Below are 18,310 nucleotides of genomic sequence, written 5' to 3'. Positions count from 1 at the left end.
CATAATAATCCAGTTACTGCAATATCTTTAACATCTTGGACCCATACCTAAGAAAATTAATAGGTGTGGGGTTATCATAATTGCAGAATTAATTTTCTAGAAAAGCCCAACATATTCTATCAGTGTAATACAAAAGAACAAGAATTAACTATTTACACTATAAAAATTGTTAAAAATGAGACTTTCCTCTACCCTTAAAATGTAACAATCTTTTAAACTGGATGTAGATATAATGCCTTAATGATGATTATATCAGAGACAATAGCAAACTTGAACATTTGTGCTTTTGCTGTTTAATAATAGTACAGAGTCCAGACAAACTTTTAGTTGGACATTTTGGATCTTGAAATGCCTCACAACAAAAGAAATGAAGAATCATCTTGGATGTTAGAAACTTCAAAAAGATTCTGAACATAGAAAAGCTTGTTGAAAAACATATTGTGCTTTGTATTTGATGTATTATTTTCTTTATAGAATAATAAGACTAATCATTTGAGACAGAACTGGATAAAAAGGGAGGCCTCAGTCCCTGAAGAAAACTATGCCCAAATGCATCAAGCATGTTACATTTACCAATAAAATTAATTTTAACAAATATTTTATATTCTTAGCACATTTGTACAACTTTTTTATTATAGAAAACCTCCTACCAAAAGAAAGCTTAAGTGTGAATGATCTGTATATATTTTTTGTACAGAATCTGTCTCAAAAGGCAAAGAAACACTTCTAATTTAAATGTAGACTTACACAGTGCTTACAGAGTGTAATACTGGAAGTTGTGTGCATTATCCCTTGAAATCTTTCTAATTTGTAAACATGATGATTTCTGGAGAATGTTAAAAGTTACTGCCTTGCCATGCTCCTTTTACTTTGATAGCCACTGCAAACCATCTCCTTTTGTTTTGCATTTCTCTTTCAAACTGTGCCAAGATAACAGATTTTATTGTTGCAGGTCTGTGGAAAGATTTTTTTTTTTACACCTTCCAAGTCCCTGCAGTTTTCTTGGCAAGATTTTGAAAGTGGTCACCCAGCTGGCTTCATGCCTAAGACAGGACTAGAACTCACCATCTCCTTGATTGTAGCCTGGTGCCCTTAAGCACCCCACCAAACTGGCTCTCATGGAAAGCATAACTCTGCATAATAAAAACTTCCTCTGTTTTATAGCTACAAGTTCTGGAGGAAAAGAATAAGCAACTGAAAGCTACTATGGTTAAGCTAGAAAACGAATTGGAGGAGTCCAAGACACAGTGTAAAGAAAAAGAATTGCAGCTTGTGTGCCAGAAGAAAAAAGAAAAAGAGTTGATAATTGCAGTGCAAAGGTATGGGTAACGTAGTTGGTCATCTTCTGGCTGTGTTGCTGCATACAGGATATTTCCATCTAGTGGCAAGCTGATCGAATTCTAGTTCAGCTGGTGGAAATAAACTTTGCTCTAGTGTGAACTGCTTTGCTATGTTATACAGAGGGCAGGGAAGCCACATATTGCAAAAGGAACTCAGTGTGTATTCATTAATACATTGCATTGTTGTGCTTTTAGGGAAGAAGGTGTGGAAAACTTCTGTTAAATTAATTATTTAATTCCCTAGTCATAAGAGGTTTTTTGCAAAATGTTAAAGAAATTAAAAGAAAAATTGATAATTATCCAGTAAAGATAGTAACAAAAAGTCATCTTAGTATTTCGTTTTGAATACCCTAAAGTATGTGCCACTTGAGTTCATGACCCTGTGTTCCTGAAAGATAGATGCAACAAACAGCTTGTTCAGATGATGAAAGGTTAGATATTTAGGGACAGTTAGCCAAATCTCTGAGTGCATTGTTTCCATCTTACATCTGGTACCTCTTGTGTTTGTGAGAGTATAATCCACCATGCTGGCTTTGCGTTCTCCTGAAAGTCTATACATATTTGAAGCAGAGTCTCGTTTCTATATTTAAACAACAATTTTCATTGTCATAATATTTTTATCTTAGAAACATAAGTAAGACTCTTACCTGCTCCAGAACATTTGTATGTCATAGAGGTATACGTGGACAATCTTTTCTTGGGCGTAATGTTTAACTAATGTGGGAACCAAGCTATATTTCAGTGTGAGTTATCCATGTAATTTTTCTTGTTTTGAATAGAAACTTTTCCCCTGACTTGCCTGCTTGTTTGTTTTGCTTACCTAAATGCAAATTACAGCTTGCAACAGAAAGTAGAAAAATGCCTGGAAGACGGTGTCCGCCTTCCTATGTTGGACACAAAACAACTTCAGAATGAAAATGAATGCCTCAAAGAAAAAAATGAGAAGGCTAATAAGGTCAGTACATTAAAATGGTCATGGTTAACTAAATGTCAAGTGGATTCAGCTTTGACCCATATTGCTCTCATATTAGTTTTTCCTCTATGTTGCCTTTAACAAGAAAAGAAGTACCAGCAGGTGCTTTTACCCAGGATAACTATACACCCAGATAGGGAAACAGAGATTGAGAGTGGAGGTAAATCTATGCAAGTCTCCAGTTGCTTACTTGCTGCTGTTAGCATATGTGTATTTATATAATACTGAATGGAACATCTTTTATTCCAGCATTACTACCTAAGAATTATAGATATATTTTCCTAAGTACTTAAAAATACCCCACTGGGATCAAGCCAGGCCCCATCTTCATCCAGCATTCCCTCCACTGATAAAATTGCCCATGGATTCCTACTCTTTGCTTTCTGGTTTTAACTGGTTAGCAATTCATAATGGATAGGTCCTTTTTTCCCATGACCAAGTTTACTTAAAACCTTTGAAGAGGGATTTTGTCAAAGGTTTCTTGAAAGTCAAGAATATAGTGGCAACAAAGTAATCAACATGCCTATTAGTATTCTCAGAAGCTCCAGAAGGCTGGACACCTTTGTGGAATCCATGCTGATTTTATTCAGCAAGGTTGTTCTTTAGTGGTTTTTCTCTGATTATCATTTCTACCAATTTTCCAGATACATATATTAAGCTGACTAGATCTCCCCTGGGTCCCTTTTTAAAGACTAGTATCACTTTCATTCCATCCTCCTGTAAATGCCCTTCAGAATACTAGCACCTCTAAGCTCCCCATCAGTCCTTCTGCATTGCTAATTCAAAACCTGATGTTGCAATATCTTTTAGAAGAATATGTCCTTCAAAAGGATAGAGGAAACCAGAAACACAAATAAGAATATTATTACCTTCTTTTCCTCAACAGGTCATAGACAATCAACAAAATGAGATCACTGAGATGACTTTAGAGATACAGGTAAAGCAATGTGACTTTCACAGGTTTCACATTTACCTTCTGCGTCACAAGAAAGCATTCTCATCATAAAAGGAAGCTGCAAATGCACTTCATAAACTACCATTACTTTAGTGATACTTAAATAATAATTTATACTACTGCAGTCATTTAGCTTTCTGCTTTATTCATAATCTGAAGTTTCTAGAACTGAAAGTCTGAAAATAAAGCATACAAACGAATAAATGCTATAACCTGGGAGTTGGTCTAAACATAGCCAGCCTGAATAGAAGAGGGAAAGCCTATCCTTATAGACCAGTTATTTCTCCATCAGCAGGGCTTCTATTGTGTCAGTGAAGTGAGGCTGGAATTTCTTGATTAATGTTGGTAGGCATCTGTCTGCTGATTTATGGCTAGCTGACTTGCCTAGAATTCCTTACGACACTGGGGATAGAGTTTTTGCTGAAAGAGGGTAAGATGGTAGTTGCCAGTTTCACACCCTGTTCATTTTCAGTAGTAAAAACATAAAGGTATAAGAAATACAGTTATAACTGATGTCTTAACAATATATCTTTGCTGGTATTTTAGCATTAGCTTTCCCATTATTTTCTCATTACATTTTCATGCCTTTAACTTGCTCTGTATAAAAATATGTGTTAGTCTGTACTTTAAAAGAGAAGCAAGAAAAGAAAACCACAATAGTTATTCAAAAATTTTACTTGTAGAGTAGAGATCTTTGGGTGTATTCACAAATCACCTCAACAAGAAAAAAAAAATTCTGATCACAAAGTGTTTTTTGTCTGGCAAAGAGGGTTTGTGAGAACTGATCATTTTTGAATGTGAGAAATTGTTCAATTGTTGTTAGAGAATTGGACTACTTAGCTTATTAACAGTGGCTATATATTACATAAAATGAAAAACAGCCACAATGTATCTAGTATCAGTGAAATTTTTCTAACTGATCAGCTGTTACATGCATAGAATTATCATGCGGGAGCATCAGGAATTTATGAAGATGGTGTTGAAATGGTTGAAACCGATGACAGTTATGCAGATGCAACACACAGAGTATTGCTCTTCTGCCACTAAAGCTTGAGTGTTGGTTGACATGTTTATAATCGGTAAAATATAGACTTCTACACATTTTAAGTTACTTATTTTGCTAATATGATTCTAGCTTAATATGTCATAATTTATTAAGCAGAGAATTAGCTTAACATGCGCTAATAACTCTTCCTTCATCTAACTTCTTGTATACCAATTTTGTACTTCCATTCTCGTTTCTTTAAATGTTAGTTCCATATTATGGTTTAACAGAATTGTGATTGGATTTCAGTTTGGTAACAAGGATGTAAGTTTATGGTTTGATCCTTCTTTCAGGTTATTATGCTAACATTTAACTGCAGTCAACTTTAAGCTCCAGTTAGCTTTAGGTTAACTGGAAACTGCAGTTAAAGAAACCACAACATAGTGCTGAAATTTACTTGCAGTGGAAACATACGAATCCAGTGCTTATTCTTGGTCTAAGGATAAGTATTTATGAAGAATAAGATCAGCTGAACATAAATGAGCCTAGGACATTCTTCAGATTGGTTATTACTGAGATGTGTGGACGTACTCACAGAATTCCCAGCCAGCATGGTCATTCTGATCACTCCGGGATTGACGTCCACAGGGCTTTGGCATCTAGACTGCCAAGGTTGAGGATGGGTGACTCAGAGCAAATAAAGCAAGTGGAGGTTTGAAACAGAAGTAAAGCATAGATCTGGAAAACCAGTAGAAATAGGCAGGGATATGCTAGTAACATTAGGAATTAGAATTCATATCCAGCTGCAGACATAGCAGGAGGGAAGGAAGAAAAGAAAGACCTCGTGAAAAGAAGAACTATCTGAGAAAAAGAAACATTCTGCAAGGAAGTAATGTTTTTTATAGGAGCAGATATGTTTCACTTTTATTTCCCTCTTTCCTTTTTGAAGAGTGTTGAAAGCTGGACTGTTGAGATTCCCATTAGTACAGACTCTGCCCTGTTGCAAGGACAGGAAAAAATGTTGGCAGTACTTGACAATCCTTGCGCAATCCAGGCTATTTCTTGTTCAGTTCTGAGGGAATGATAAGCAATTAATTCATACATAGTAAAAGGAAGAGGGGCAGGAGTGGATGCCAAATTTGATGCTTTCAAAGCCAGAAAAGTTCTTTGATATGAAATGAGCTGTTTGATATGAAGTGAGTTGGCAGTTGGGCTTCTGTCCAGAGTATCCCAGAGTGTGAGGATTTATCAAGTCTTTAATAAGGGAAGACAAAGCATTAAAAAATTCCTTTGTGCTGGTCATGATTATATTTACATAAAATTGATATTGGTTATGATTTGTTAAAAAATAGAATGTCTGGAACTGATTTTGTTGAACAGTAATTTTCGTTCTAGTGCAGTAGAATTGTATTTTAAACTCTTTGTCATGATATTTTTCAGTTAATTTTATCCTTTCCCAGAAATACAGTCTGAACAGTCCAGCAGTCTTATTCTTCAGAGATGATCAATAATGTACTAGACATACAGGGAAGGGGGTCAGTTGTTCTTTCAGAAGTAAAACAGACAAGGCTGTTGCAAAGTTGTATTAGGGCAACATGTCAGGAGGAAAGGAATTTAGCCCTCTTTCATTCACAGTACAAATGGACCTTCTTATCTACAGTTCTGTGTATCTACATTTGATAAATAAAATGGAGAAATCTTCTTTCTCCATCGCCAGTTCCAGTTGCTGACAGGTGGGGAGAGGTCCAGCCTAAAGCTCCTTTATGTTCTCGCCTCTCCTGTTTTAACATCTATGTGGAACTGTTGGTTGAGGTCATCCGTCAACATGGCGTCAGGAATCATCAGTATGCTGATGACACTTAGTGTATATCTTGACCTCTAGTAAACCAAGTGATGCTGTTAAGATCTTGTCCCAATGACTGGAGGGGTTTCAGGTCTGGATGAAGTGGAACAGGCTTAAACTCAACTTTGACAAGAGCAACTAGATACAAGAATTGATTCTTCCAGTGCTCGTCATTCTCCATATTTGGCTCTGAATGGGGTTACACTTCCCTTAACAGAATTGGTGCACAATTTGGGAATCCTCTTGAATTCAGCATTCCTGCTAAAAAAGTGGGTGGCAGCTGTGTTCAGAACATCCTTTAAATAGATCCATCTGTTGCACCAATTGCATCTTTTCCAGGACCGGGAGTCCCTTCTCAAGGTCTCTCATGTGTTGATTATTGCAATGCACCCTATAGAGAACTGCCCTTGAAGATCACACAGAAGCTAAAGCTGTGTCAGAATACATCAGCAAAAGCAGTTATGAGTATGCCTATGTAAAACCCTGTCATGTGAGCTGAATTGGTTATTAGTGAGTTTCCACATGTAAGTCAAGGTGCTGGTTATCACTTATAAAGCCCTTCATGGCATAGGCCCTGTCTGTCTGAGAGACCGTCTGACTCTTCTAGTGTCTGTCCAACCTGTTCAATGCAGTTGGTATACTTTGGATCCCATCAGTCTCATTTGATGGGGCCTAGGAAGTGTGCCTTCTCTGTTATGGTGCCTGGAGTAGCATCCTACCAGAAGATTGGACTGCCCCTAACCTGCAAGTCTTTAAACAATCTCTGAAAACCTGATTTCCATCCTGAAGCTCTGGGATAGGTCTGGCCATCTGATATGCAGTGTCTGTTTCAGTTAGGTATGTCTGTTTCTATAAAAGAATTTAGAGATGGAATGTATTCAAGAGCTGCTAAAGAGGGACATGGACGAGCAGTTACACAGTCCACAGATTGAAGCAAGGGTGAGGAAGAAACTTAAAATAACCTCATCTTGAGTTTGTCAAGTTGAGACAAATAAAAGGCTGGAGAGGCTTTTAAGATTGAGGTAGACCAGGTTAAGAAAAAGACACCATGGGGATTCGAAGTATGCTACTTTATTGTTGTAAGGTGTAACAGAATCTTGAAAGCCTGTCCAAGTTTTGAAATATTGTCTCTATTTTTAATCTGTATACTGTCCAGAATCAGCATTGAGTTGGGCAACCTTATAAATGTAAATAAATAAATAAAGTCAGTCACTCAGTCCAGAATGTATTATCTATGGTAAACAGTTTTGTGTATCTGCAATTGTTGGTGCATGGTTCTGATCTGTCTGCTATTTTGACAGTGCAAAAGTAAGCATTAAGCCTCCCCCTCACCCCCACATTAATTTACCAGTGACCTGCAGGGTTCTGGCCTTATATGGTCGTCATCTTCCTGCATGTTACCTTCTCCACAGTGAAAATGACAGCTCTGCTGAGAGAAGTAGCAAATGTTCACACAAAATATTGCTCTTGACCACGAAGGTAAAACTGATAGGCATGTTGGACAAGCAAGCTGCTAAACAAAAAAAGCACACTGATTGCAAACATAACTATTCCCATCACAACACAGAGTTATGAGATAGCAATACCAACATGTTCCATGGCTTTTAAGAGGAGGAAGTTGATGAATGTTCCAGTGGTTCCTTATTTTTTGCTGCTAATTCCAACAGTAGAGTGAAGGAATTCCACTGCTTCTTCACTCTATATTCTTTATTTTGAATAAAATACAGTTTTTAAAATATCAAAAAATGTCTTTATTTTTTATTATTATCTTTACTTATTGTTTTCTGTTTTATTCAAAATAAAGACTAGGGGAGTAGAAGACTGGAGATGGTCAAAGTATGGTACCCTTAACTCTGCTATTTCTTTGTATTTCTAGTGATTTGGGGTCATATTCCAGGGGCTATTGAAGCTATACTCTTATTCTCATAGGCTCTGGGTCTTGTTACCTATAGTTTTGTTGTTGATGTTTATATGTTGGAATGTTAGAGTGTAACCTATATATAATTGAAGTACAGAGGGGGATTACAAAGCTGTAACTCCCACCTGTACTTCAAATGAGGTCCAACTCTACTTCAAAATAAGGATATGGTCAGAGCCATCCTGACCTAAAAAAGTCAACTGTTATGTACCTTTGCATGACTTAGGACTCAGTGCCTTTTTGACATGTGGAATAGTTCAGCACAGGAAAGTGCTCCTTATGGTCTCTCAGAAGATATATTTTCCTATCTTAAGCCATCAGTAACTGCATTGTGGTCAGGCAGCAGCAGTTCTTCTCCAGAAACTAGAGCAGATAAATGATGATTGAACATAAAATCAGAGGTATTGTCAGTTTTGTTAGCTAACAGCCTTTGAAGCACCAGGGGATAGATATCTTCCCTAAAGACTTTTGTCTTTCCCTATAAGGGGAGATGGAAGCTGTGGCAAATTTAGTCCAGAATTCCATTAAATCTCTTCCTGTCAAGATCAGAGCTAAGAAGAGCCTTTTTCCTCACCAGAACTGACAAGCAGATAACACAGATTGATTCAGTGGAGAAATGCCTTCTGAATCTTTGCTTATAGTGTAGACATTCAACTGTTGTCCAAGGAAATTGTCTCTCCTCCCTCCAGTCCTTGATAACCTGAAAGTGATAGATCAAAATGCCCATACTTTGTGATCTGGTAATCTTGAGATGGCTGCAGAGATACTGATCCTTGTTTCTTTAAATTATGAAACAAGTATTATTTTCCCCTGATTTCAGATGTCCTGGGCATAGCTCAGTTCATCATCTAGTAACATCTGTTCTATCAGCAGCTGCTTAGAAATTAAAGTAAATCTTATAATGACCCTATGCTTGTTTTTAAAAGATTCTGAAAATTTTGCTCTTCAGAAAAACTTCAGCAAACCATGTAGCCTTTAGCTCAGACAGGCACTGAAATATCAGAAATATCAGAACTATTGGATTCTTCTTCTTTTTTTTCATCTTTTTCTCATTGAAGGCTAGACAAAGGATTAAATCAAAATCATTGAGGTGCCAGTTGTCTGGTTTGGCCAGTGCCTTAATGCTTCCCCATCATGTGAACCGTTTCATTGGACTGAATCATAATTACTTGGCAATAGCAAATTTAAATACTGTTTGAGTCTTTATATTACTTTATTTTTTTTCTCTGAATGTTTTTGATAACTATGATCAAATAAAATTTTAAATTTTGGTGGGCAAAGAAAAGACATCAGCAGACCCAAAGAAGTGTCACATTAGTTGGCAGAGAAACTCTGAAATGTATCATGGTACAGTTGCTGAGTTCTGCTTCTTGTTCATTCAAGAAGGAGAATCTAAAAAGGGAGATTGACCTCCTCCTTGTTGATGGTAAGGTTCACTGCTGAGCAAAGGCCGAACCTGAATGTTCCCCATTCCTGCAGTAGGGTTGTTGCAGGGAAGAGAGAATCGTAAGGGGCTTTTTCATTTATATCTTAGTATACGGGGGCTCTACTTTCACTATCAATCACTAATCAACAAGGAAAATACAGTGCTGAAAATATTTATTTATTTATTTATATAACATGTGTAAAGGTAATTTTCTCATTTCCCCCTAGTCTATGCAAGAAAAGCTTTTGCAAGGAGAACTAACAATTCAGAAACAAAAAAATGAACTTGAAGAAAAGGAAAAGAGTGTACAGCAGTTAAAGGAGGTACTTCTTGAAGTAAGTTTCTGAGATCATCTCTATATCAAATTTACCTGTCTGCCTTCTTTTACATATATTGTGAGTGAATTGTGAAATAGATTTCCCAACTTGAGGGTAAGTACCAGTACTTTTTCAAAAACATAAGTACTGGACAGGAACCAAAGCCATTGATGAACATCTTACTGTAACTGGGAATGTCTCTGATGGACCAATAGCTTGTAGTGACAGATTGATTTGCTGTTTGAAACAAGCAAACAAAACCTGCCTGGTTTCAGTCCTTACATTATCAGTCAGAAGTGGTGATTGGACAGTGTTATCACTAATTATTTGTTTCAATTAATCATTAATTTGACAGTGTAGGAGCTCTTCTTGCTTCTAATAAAATGCCGAGTACTGGAACTTAAACTCTGCAGCAGGATTTTTTTCCATGTATAGACTAGGATCTAAAGAACTACACTGCTAAGTTTGCATACTCAAAGAGGCTTTTGTGTTCAGGATCCTAAAATGTAGCCTGATTGTTTTTTACCTCTCTTCTTCAGTATAGCTGGGAAAAGGGAGGTATGTTTTGCTATATGCAGAAAGAGAAGGATGTACAGGTAGTCCTCGCTTAACGACGGTAACTGGGATTGACAACTCCATCGCTAAGTGACATCATAAAGTGTGATGCCATGTGACCATGCCAACTTACAACAGCAGTTGCAGCAGTTCCAGTTGCCATTGTTAAGTGAATCCCATGCAGTTGTTAGGCGATGTCACATTATTGCCATTTGTGACCTTTTGCCGGCTTCCCCGTTGACTTTGTTGGAAGCTGGCAGTGAAGGTCACAAATGGCAATCATGTCACTAGGACACTACAACCATCATAAGTGCAAGCCAGTTGCCAAGTACCTGGATCACAATTATGTGACCATGGGAATGCTGCGATGGCCACAACTATGAGGACCAGTCATAAGTCTCCTTGTTCAATGCTGTCATAACTTTGAACGGTCACTAAACAAGTCATTAAATGAGGACTACCTGTACTGTGATCGATTATCTGTCTGAGATAAGAAAAATATGCTTATACAGTGTTAGATCATCAGCCAAGTATGGTTTGTTTTCTGACACTATGCCTAATATGTGACAATGTGGACATTTGTTCCATCAAAACATACCATAATGTGAACATGTAATGTCCACCACTCTGGCCTTCTCTTTCCCCACAGTTTTCTTATTAGATGCCAAGCATCTGGTTCGTGCCCCTGAATGCAGAGTTCCTTCAGAATAAAATATAAGCAAATCAATTTTCAGATGCCTATTTTCAATTAGAATTTTTCTGTAAATAAAACAGGTGAATAAAATCATTTTTCTTCTTTTATTTTCATCTTGTTTTAATGAAGAACCAAAGATTTATGGAAGAAAATGCAAGTTTGAGAGAACAGATTCATCAGATGGAGCAGTCCAGACAACCAGTGGCTGAAAAGTTACCTGTGGCAAATCAGTTATTCATAGAGATGTCTCACTGCCTGTTTGACTTGAAAGCACTTTGCAGTATTCTCACTCACAGAGCTCATGGCAAGGAACCTGACCTCTCCTTGCTGCTCGGAATCCAATGTAAGTGATGCGGACAGAGACGCCTACTGTACCTTTTGGCGCTGAGAAGATCTATGAAAGGAAAATCTAGGGATGTAAGTGAGAGAGGAATAGGAGGCTCCAGATCGATGTACATGTCCCACTTAGGTAAAATATTAATAAATACATGTCTTAAGTCATCTGAAATTGGAAGAACAGGTATATACAGTATGTGAAATGCTCATTTTCCACAATTGTAATTCAGAAATGTTCAGTTATGTTTGAGAATTAAATTTAAAAATAGTGTTAATCTTAATATGACATTGGCCTCCTTGAAGCTTTTCCGCAGCATAGTTTGTATGATCTTTGTGGTCTCCAAGCTGTCATCCAGTAAGTTCCATCTGCATCTGTAGGAACCCTTTAGAAATTAACACATTTAGTGAAGTCATGCTGAAAATTGGTTCTTTGAAACAGGGAGCATGCAGTGCCACTGCTAGATTTTTACCTCAGAGTACCATGCTCTCATTTTATCTACTTTAAAAAGCCCAAGGAGCAAGAAATTCTAGTATTTTCATTTGAGTGAGTAGAGCTCCCCAAATTTTCCCGGAATATACTTTTTTAGGGCCCCATTTCTTTATGCCAGTTTGGATCTCACAGGTTCTGGTGACTGCCCAAATTGGGATTTATTGTCAACTTTTCTTCAAGTTAACTTCTAATTCTGACAAAAAGGAAAACAAGACCCCCCCAAAAGAGTACTTTTTAACAGAAATTGCTTCCCTAAGAACACAGCCTTCTATCCACGTTCTGTTTTTAGTAGGCAGAAAACAATATAAAAACAAAAAGCTGACTATCTTCCCTACAATGTATTTTTCTTTAAAGTGATCATAACAAGACACATTTTGTCAAGACGGTGAAATATTCACATAATTTTTCTGTAGCACATCAAAATAAATATTAGCTCATTTATAATTGGACATTTTGAACTGGTAGCTTGTTTAACTTCTAGCCCTGGTTCTTCTTTAACAGCAATGAATTGTTCGTCTGAAGATGAGAAGCACCATAGCACAGAAACTCTCTCAAAGAAGCTTTCAGAGGTTTGTCAATTACGGAAAGATATTGATGAACTGAGGACTATCATTTCAGACTGCTATGCTCAGGACATGGGAGAAACGTGCATTACACAGTGATGACGGGCTTGGCCTCATAGTAACAATTAAGTTATTAAATGCTGCTCTAGTTTTAGTTCCTCATGTTTCTGTTAAAAACAATACTGGAAAGCAGATTCTGTGCCAGATGGAAAGGTTTCATACATTTGTGCATAGTTCATGCAGGTAATATGGTCTTCTGTTGAAGAGATCATTATGTGCTGCAAGAAAAATCCAATTTCTTCAAAACTACTGAACGTAGGTCAAAGCTGTGAATAATGTGTTTCTTTTGAAAATGGTTTTTATTCCCTCTGTTATGCCGACAAAGAAAATACAGGTAGTCCTCATTTAACAACCATTTGTTTAGTAAACGTTTGAAGTTACAGTGGTGCTGAACAAAGGGGCTTACAACCGGTCCTCACGCTTACATCTGTTGCAACACCCCCGCTGTCACGTGATCACGATCCAGGCTCTTGGAACCAGCTCGCACTTGCAACGGTTGCAGCGTCCTGGGGCCATGTGATTGCCATTTGCGAGCTTTCCAGCCAGCTTCCAACAAGCAAAATGGGGAACCACGTGATTCGCTTAATGACTGTGTGATTTACTTAATGGTCACGGTGATTCACTTCAAAAAAAAGTCATAAAATCGGGCGTGACTCACTGAACAACCACCCCACTTAACAACAAATTTTTTAATCCCTATTGTTGTTAAGTGAGGACTACCTGTACAATGTTTTCTGGAATAACAATGGAATTGCCAGAAGAGGGCACTATAACAGTGGTTCAGCAAGCTTTAGGGTAGAAGATCAGGACTGAGAATTTTCATAACAGATGTAGTTGGATTTGCTTGGCTATTTGTGGATATTAGAACTGTGGATGAAGATAGAGGCACAACAAAGATTTTTTTGGATTCAGGCAGCACTGATGGCTCGGGGCACATTAGGTAAAGATTATATGCTTCTTAAAGATTGCCTTCCCAGTTTGGTAATGATTGTTTTATTCTGCATTTCTTGTGTAATGCAAAGAGAAAAAATGATGAAAAAACATTCACATTTCAGATAAGGGATTCAAACTTAAAATTAATAGTTAATAGTTGATGACTAACCTCTTTTGCATTAATTGGCTTGAAAAAAATTGGTTTTGATAAAAGATCTTAAAAAATCAAAAACAGTATGACATCTTTATAACAATAAATATTTACTCTTTATTTTGAATTTGGCAAAGTAGTTTCTTCTGAATGTGAATATTTGAATTCCAGCATACAGAAAACCTGATTTCTTCTGGCAATCTGAAAGAGCAGATCTTGATGAATAATTATAATATATTTGCTCTAAAATTAGGTCACCACTGGCATAAAAACCTTATGTGAAAATAGAGTTCTTGACTATTCAGGCAAGTTCCTCTTATTGTGAGAAGAAGATTGGGATGAAATCAGCAGTGCCAACCCTAATAGATGCAGTGTTAAAATGCCTGAATTAAAGGCATGCCACTTGGTAATCCAGGTTTATATATTTTGCTGTTTAAACATCATTTTTGTCAAGCCAAGCCTGATACCACTTTATTCTGATAATCTACTCTATAAAAAAATGAAAAAAGAAGAGGCAGAATAAGATGCATTATGCTCATAGTTATAGGTGCCATAATGTTCATAACTTTAGTCTTGCCAAAAGTTGCTGCTTAAAGAGCAAGAACAAATATTAAATGTATTACCATTTTCAATTTCTTACATTAGTATTTTTCCTTAAGCAATTTTTAAACATTGATTTTTCACATTTTGTGTAAGTTACATTTAAATTTTATTTGTATATGATGCAGTTTTTAAAAAGTTGACCTTTTCAAAGTTATATTTATTTAAATTGGAGTTTATTCCTACTCTGCTGGCTACTATCTGTGAAAATTTATTTTAATATTGAACTTAACTATTGCTCAGTGGTTATAAATGCACATTTGTAAATACTACATAGAAGCAGCTAGTAAAGATAAAGATACTTAATCCTGCTGATTGAGGCCTGAATTTAAAATACTAAAGTTACAATCCCAAAAGTGTTACTAAGAAATAAAATTGAGCAGTATTTCATCTTACAGTTATAACTTTAAATTCATATCTATGCAGATGAAGGGGTGAATGATCAGAAATAATTAGCTGATTCACTTTCTCACTAATGAACAACTGAGAGCAAGACTGACTTTCTTACTATTCTGTGCTGTTAAGAAGCACAAATGTCATTTTATGATACTAAATGTTCCCATTTTATATTCTACTTGACCTTGTATCTTGCAAATAATTTGGAACTGCAGTATTATTTTACTGTTAAGAAGGAATCTTCCACAGATTTAAGATAGAAGTCGTTTGTGGAAGTAGATTTTCAACATATAATTGTCAAGAAATTTCATGTTTACATTGGCTGCAAATAACAGATTTTAATTCACTAGTTAGCTGGATTGTTTAACTTCTTTCCTTTAATAGCAACCAATCAGATTTGGCTACATTATAACATCATGGTGTCATATCTCCACTTTTACCCTGAATAGACAATCATTCAGTACTCAAGGAAGAGCTAATTTTTGAGAGATTATCCCAGATACCTGATACTTTTGATCCTTGCCCAGACATTTGTTTAACCTCTGTAGCTTAACAGTTTCAAACATATTCATATGAACTTTTTAAAATAATGCTTTAAAAAAAAAAAGTAATTTTGACAAATTATTTTACAATCCTTATTTTTAAAAGTTGATATTTTTGCTCTAGAAATAAGAATTATATCATAAGAAATGCCTCCTAATATGCTGTAGAGCAGTGTTTTTCAAACTTGGCACCTGTAAGAAGGGTGGACTTCAACTCCCAGAATTCTCTAGCCAGCATTCTCCCAGAATTCTGGGAGTTGAGGTCCACCTTTCTTACAGTTGACAAGTTTGAAAAACACTGCTATAGAGGATACAATATTTAAAATTAATACATCAGCAAAAATAATAATGTAATTTGTTTAACAAAGGTAATATAATTATTTCATTTTAATGTGCATGTATGTATTCTTGTGAATACATAGTTACAACTTCACTGGGCAATTTATTAAAAGTAAAGCCAATACTCTACAGCACTTTTGGAGACTTGCTTTAATGTTCATCCCATCCTTCCACTCATATCCAGTGAAAATATGAAGGTGTTGCACATCTATTGTCAACAGCCCTCAGTGGATGAATAGAGGAGATCCCCAGGATTTTAGAGAAGGCTTGTGGCTGTACATCTGCGTGGCCTTCTTTACACTACCAGCACATGTAGTGTTGGGAATTATAGCTAGTAGCTATGGCCCTATTTTCCTCTCACACATTCATGGAACAACTAAAAAAGATTGTGATTTCTGACATTTTGGCCTATCTGACAGAAAACTGGCCAGTAAGAAGAGTATGCAATGAATCACACATCTGTCCAAATATTTGATGAATACTGCTGAGTGGAAAGTGCCAGGCATTTGTTCCTGCTTTAAGTAAGGGGGAACCTAGACTCATCCTCAGATGCTAGATAACAGGGAGAAGGCATCTACAGCTGCTACTGTGCAGGTTATCTAGAATATAGAAAGAGATTTGCTTCTCCAGTGAAGGCTCTAAGCACTGGTAATTAGTTTTATGTATCTTATGAAGTGAAATAGTCAAAGATGGTAGCCAAAGACAGAAAAGCAGAAGGTTAGATTAAAGGAGCCATAAATGCACAGTATCATTTTATTAGTAATAACTTAGTTTTGGTAGCTGAAGAACTTACCAGTTTACAATGGCTATTCAGTAGTTTGAGTTCTGCATAAGATATGCATGAGTTTTTTCAGTGAATACGTGTGTGGCCCCATTCAACACATTTTATGAAAAGTGGTTAACTAATAATAGCTTTTTAGAAAAATGGTTCACAATGGCATTACTTACTAAGTTGATTTAGTCATGACAACCTTTTCCCACAGATACAGGAGATCATCTAAAGGGCTGAAAAAGTATTACTAATAAATAAAAGATAGATATGTTTGTCAGCAAAGATGAAGGCAAAGAATTACATGTTTCATATTTTGAGGCTGCATTTCTACAGTTGTGTAGATGGCATTCTACAGTAACTACTATAATTCAAGAATGTATCTCAAAAAGGAACTGAAAAAGTTGCTTTCATATATGTCTAATGTTGTTATTTATATGCCATTTATATGTACAGTGTTCAAATTTAGTACTGTAGTATAAACTTGATTTGATTTGATTTTTTTGTCAAGCACGGCAGTGATCCTATTTGGACATTTACTTAGCTCTGACAGTAATCCCCAAATCAATAATACTTCCCCATTATATAAGGGTAGAGTTAGGTGTTAAATACTCACGTTTTTGGAATGTAGGTTTATGAGCACAGTAGATAATTTTTCGTAGGTTTGCCATAATCAGTCACCATGGATTGAGATATTTTTAAAAAACTAATATAAATGAACCAAATTTATTTTTATCTCTTTGATTGTGAATTCATTTTTTGTTTATTTATTCCCATCCCACCCCCTTGGGAAAAATGGTGGAAGATTATTTCTTGCTAGATTCTAGCTTGAGAATGAAAGGATAAAAGATGAGGTGTTCATCAGTTTTAACCTGCCTAAAACTTAAACTGGGGCTAAGTTCACCTAGTCCCAAAATTTGTTATTCAGTAACACTTCTGTAAATCCATATATGTTTAAAGGTAATTCTAAGCATAAAAGAGATATGACACCATATTCTGGATTTGTTTAGTGTTTCAAAAAAAGACAAAGTTACTACTTTGTAAAAGACAATGATATTAAAAAATAGGTGAATCGGTCAATAAATCAATAGCCATTAGAGTATTATTTCCATCTCTTTGTAACTCTGTGCCTTTTATTTTGTTTACGGCTTAAACAATGACATTTTTAAAAGCTATGAAAGTATCAAGAGTTGCACTTTGTTTCCTCTGATTTTGAGACTTTTTAGCTTGTAAATGTGTGAGAAAGACTTTCGTAAATAGAAATATTTTCTAAAAGTTGTAGGTCAACTTTGAAAACTTAATCTGATCTGTATTTACCAGCTATTCTGTATATGGTGGAGAATATGCAGGAAATTCAGTCAGAATGTCCTCCTTTTGTGTATATTAGGTATATCATTGTTATTCAGTGGCAAAGGCAAGGGAAAAGGGAGTCCTCCTTCAAAGCACAGCAGACTTAAACTGGATCAGTTTTCTAATGCTGGTAGTTTTTCAATGTTGGGTTCAGTTTTTGAGCCACTCAGAATACCTCATGTGTACATAGAGTTGTCATGACTTAAATCGAAATGCATTCAGTGTTGTTGCTGTTTTTTAATTTTTATTTTTAAAGAGCCACTGGCTGGCTCATGTCTTCAGGCCTGTCATTCTTGCCTATCCTCTATTTGTAACTTTTTTTAAAGTAGCATTTACAGCTAGAATTTTGAATGCCAAAGTTCTATTTATTACATGATAAAATTTTCATTGTTAATTACTAGTATTTTTCCACTCAATCTGTTTGTTTGATGTTTGAATTTGTAACTGCAGAACAAAAATAAATTTTGTTAACAAAAGCTAGATATTTTCTTTGTTGTTTCTAATTATAAATATTATGGTGTCATTGGGGTAAATGTTGTATATCATCTTTGCTGTCTGAAAGCACAAAAGAATATTGTCAATGAATGGACATGAAATGTAATATCAAATGCAGTCAGATGCATACAAGTTTTATTATTGTTGTGGTTGTGGTTATTATTATTAATAGAGCTTCTCACTTGAAGTTATGCATTGGTGGCAAGAAATACTGTAACCTCTGTGAATTGGACCATGGGATCAAAACAGATTCATGCTGCCTTTGCCTCATTAGAGAATG

At 36.0% G+C, this 18,310-nt stretch overlaps 1 protein-coding gene across 2 annotated transcripts in view; it reads left to right on the top strand.

Annotated features, from left to right (window-relative positions):
* Positions 1-18,017, top strand: part of CEP85L (centrosomal protein 85L) — a 113,695-nt gene extending 95,678 nt beyond the window's left edge. For both annotated transcript variants that reach the window (XM_007427756.4, XM_007427755.4), the window contains exons 8-13: positions 1,165-1,319; positions 2,178-2,295; positions 3,200-3,250; positions 9,668-9,775; positions 11,136-11,349; positions 12,334-18,017. In XM_007427756.4, the coding sequence (XP_007427818.1) occupies positions 1,165-1,319; positions 2,178-2,295; positions 3,200-3,250; positions 9,668-9,775; positions 11,136-11,349; positions 12,334-12,494 (807 nt within the window). In that variant the 3' untranslated portion in view covers positions 12,495-18,017. The remainder of the gene's footprint in view (positions 1-1,164; positions 1,320-2,177; positions 2,296-3,199; positions 3,251-9,667; positions 9,776-11,135; positions 11,350-12,333) is intronic.
* Positions 18,018-18,310: the final 293 nt, after the last annotated feature.

This window comes from Python bivittatus, unplaced genomic scaffold (genome assembly GCF_059951505.1).
Source record: "Python bivittatus isolate LINGU-HERP-01145 unplaced genomic scaffold, Pbiv_v1 ctg000020_np1212, whole genome shotgun sequence".
Lineage (NCBI taxonomy): Eukaryota > Metazoa > Chordata > Lepidosauria > Squamata > Pythonidae > Python > Python bivittatus.
This window is presented reverse-complemented; position numbering and strand designations above follow the sequence as displayed.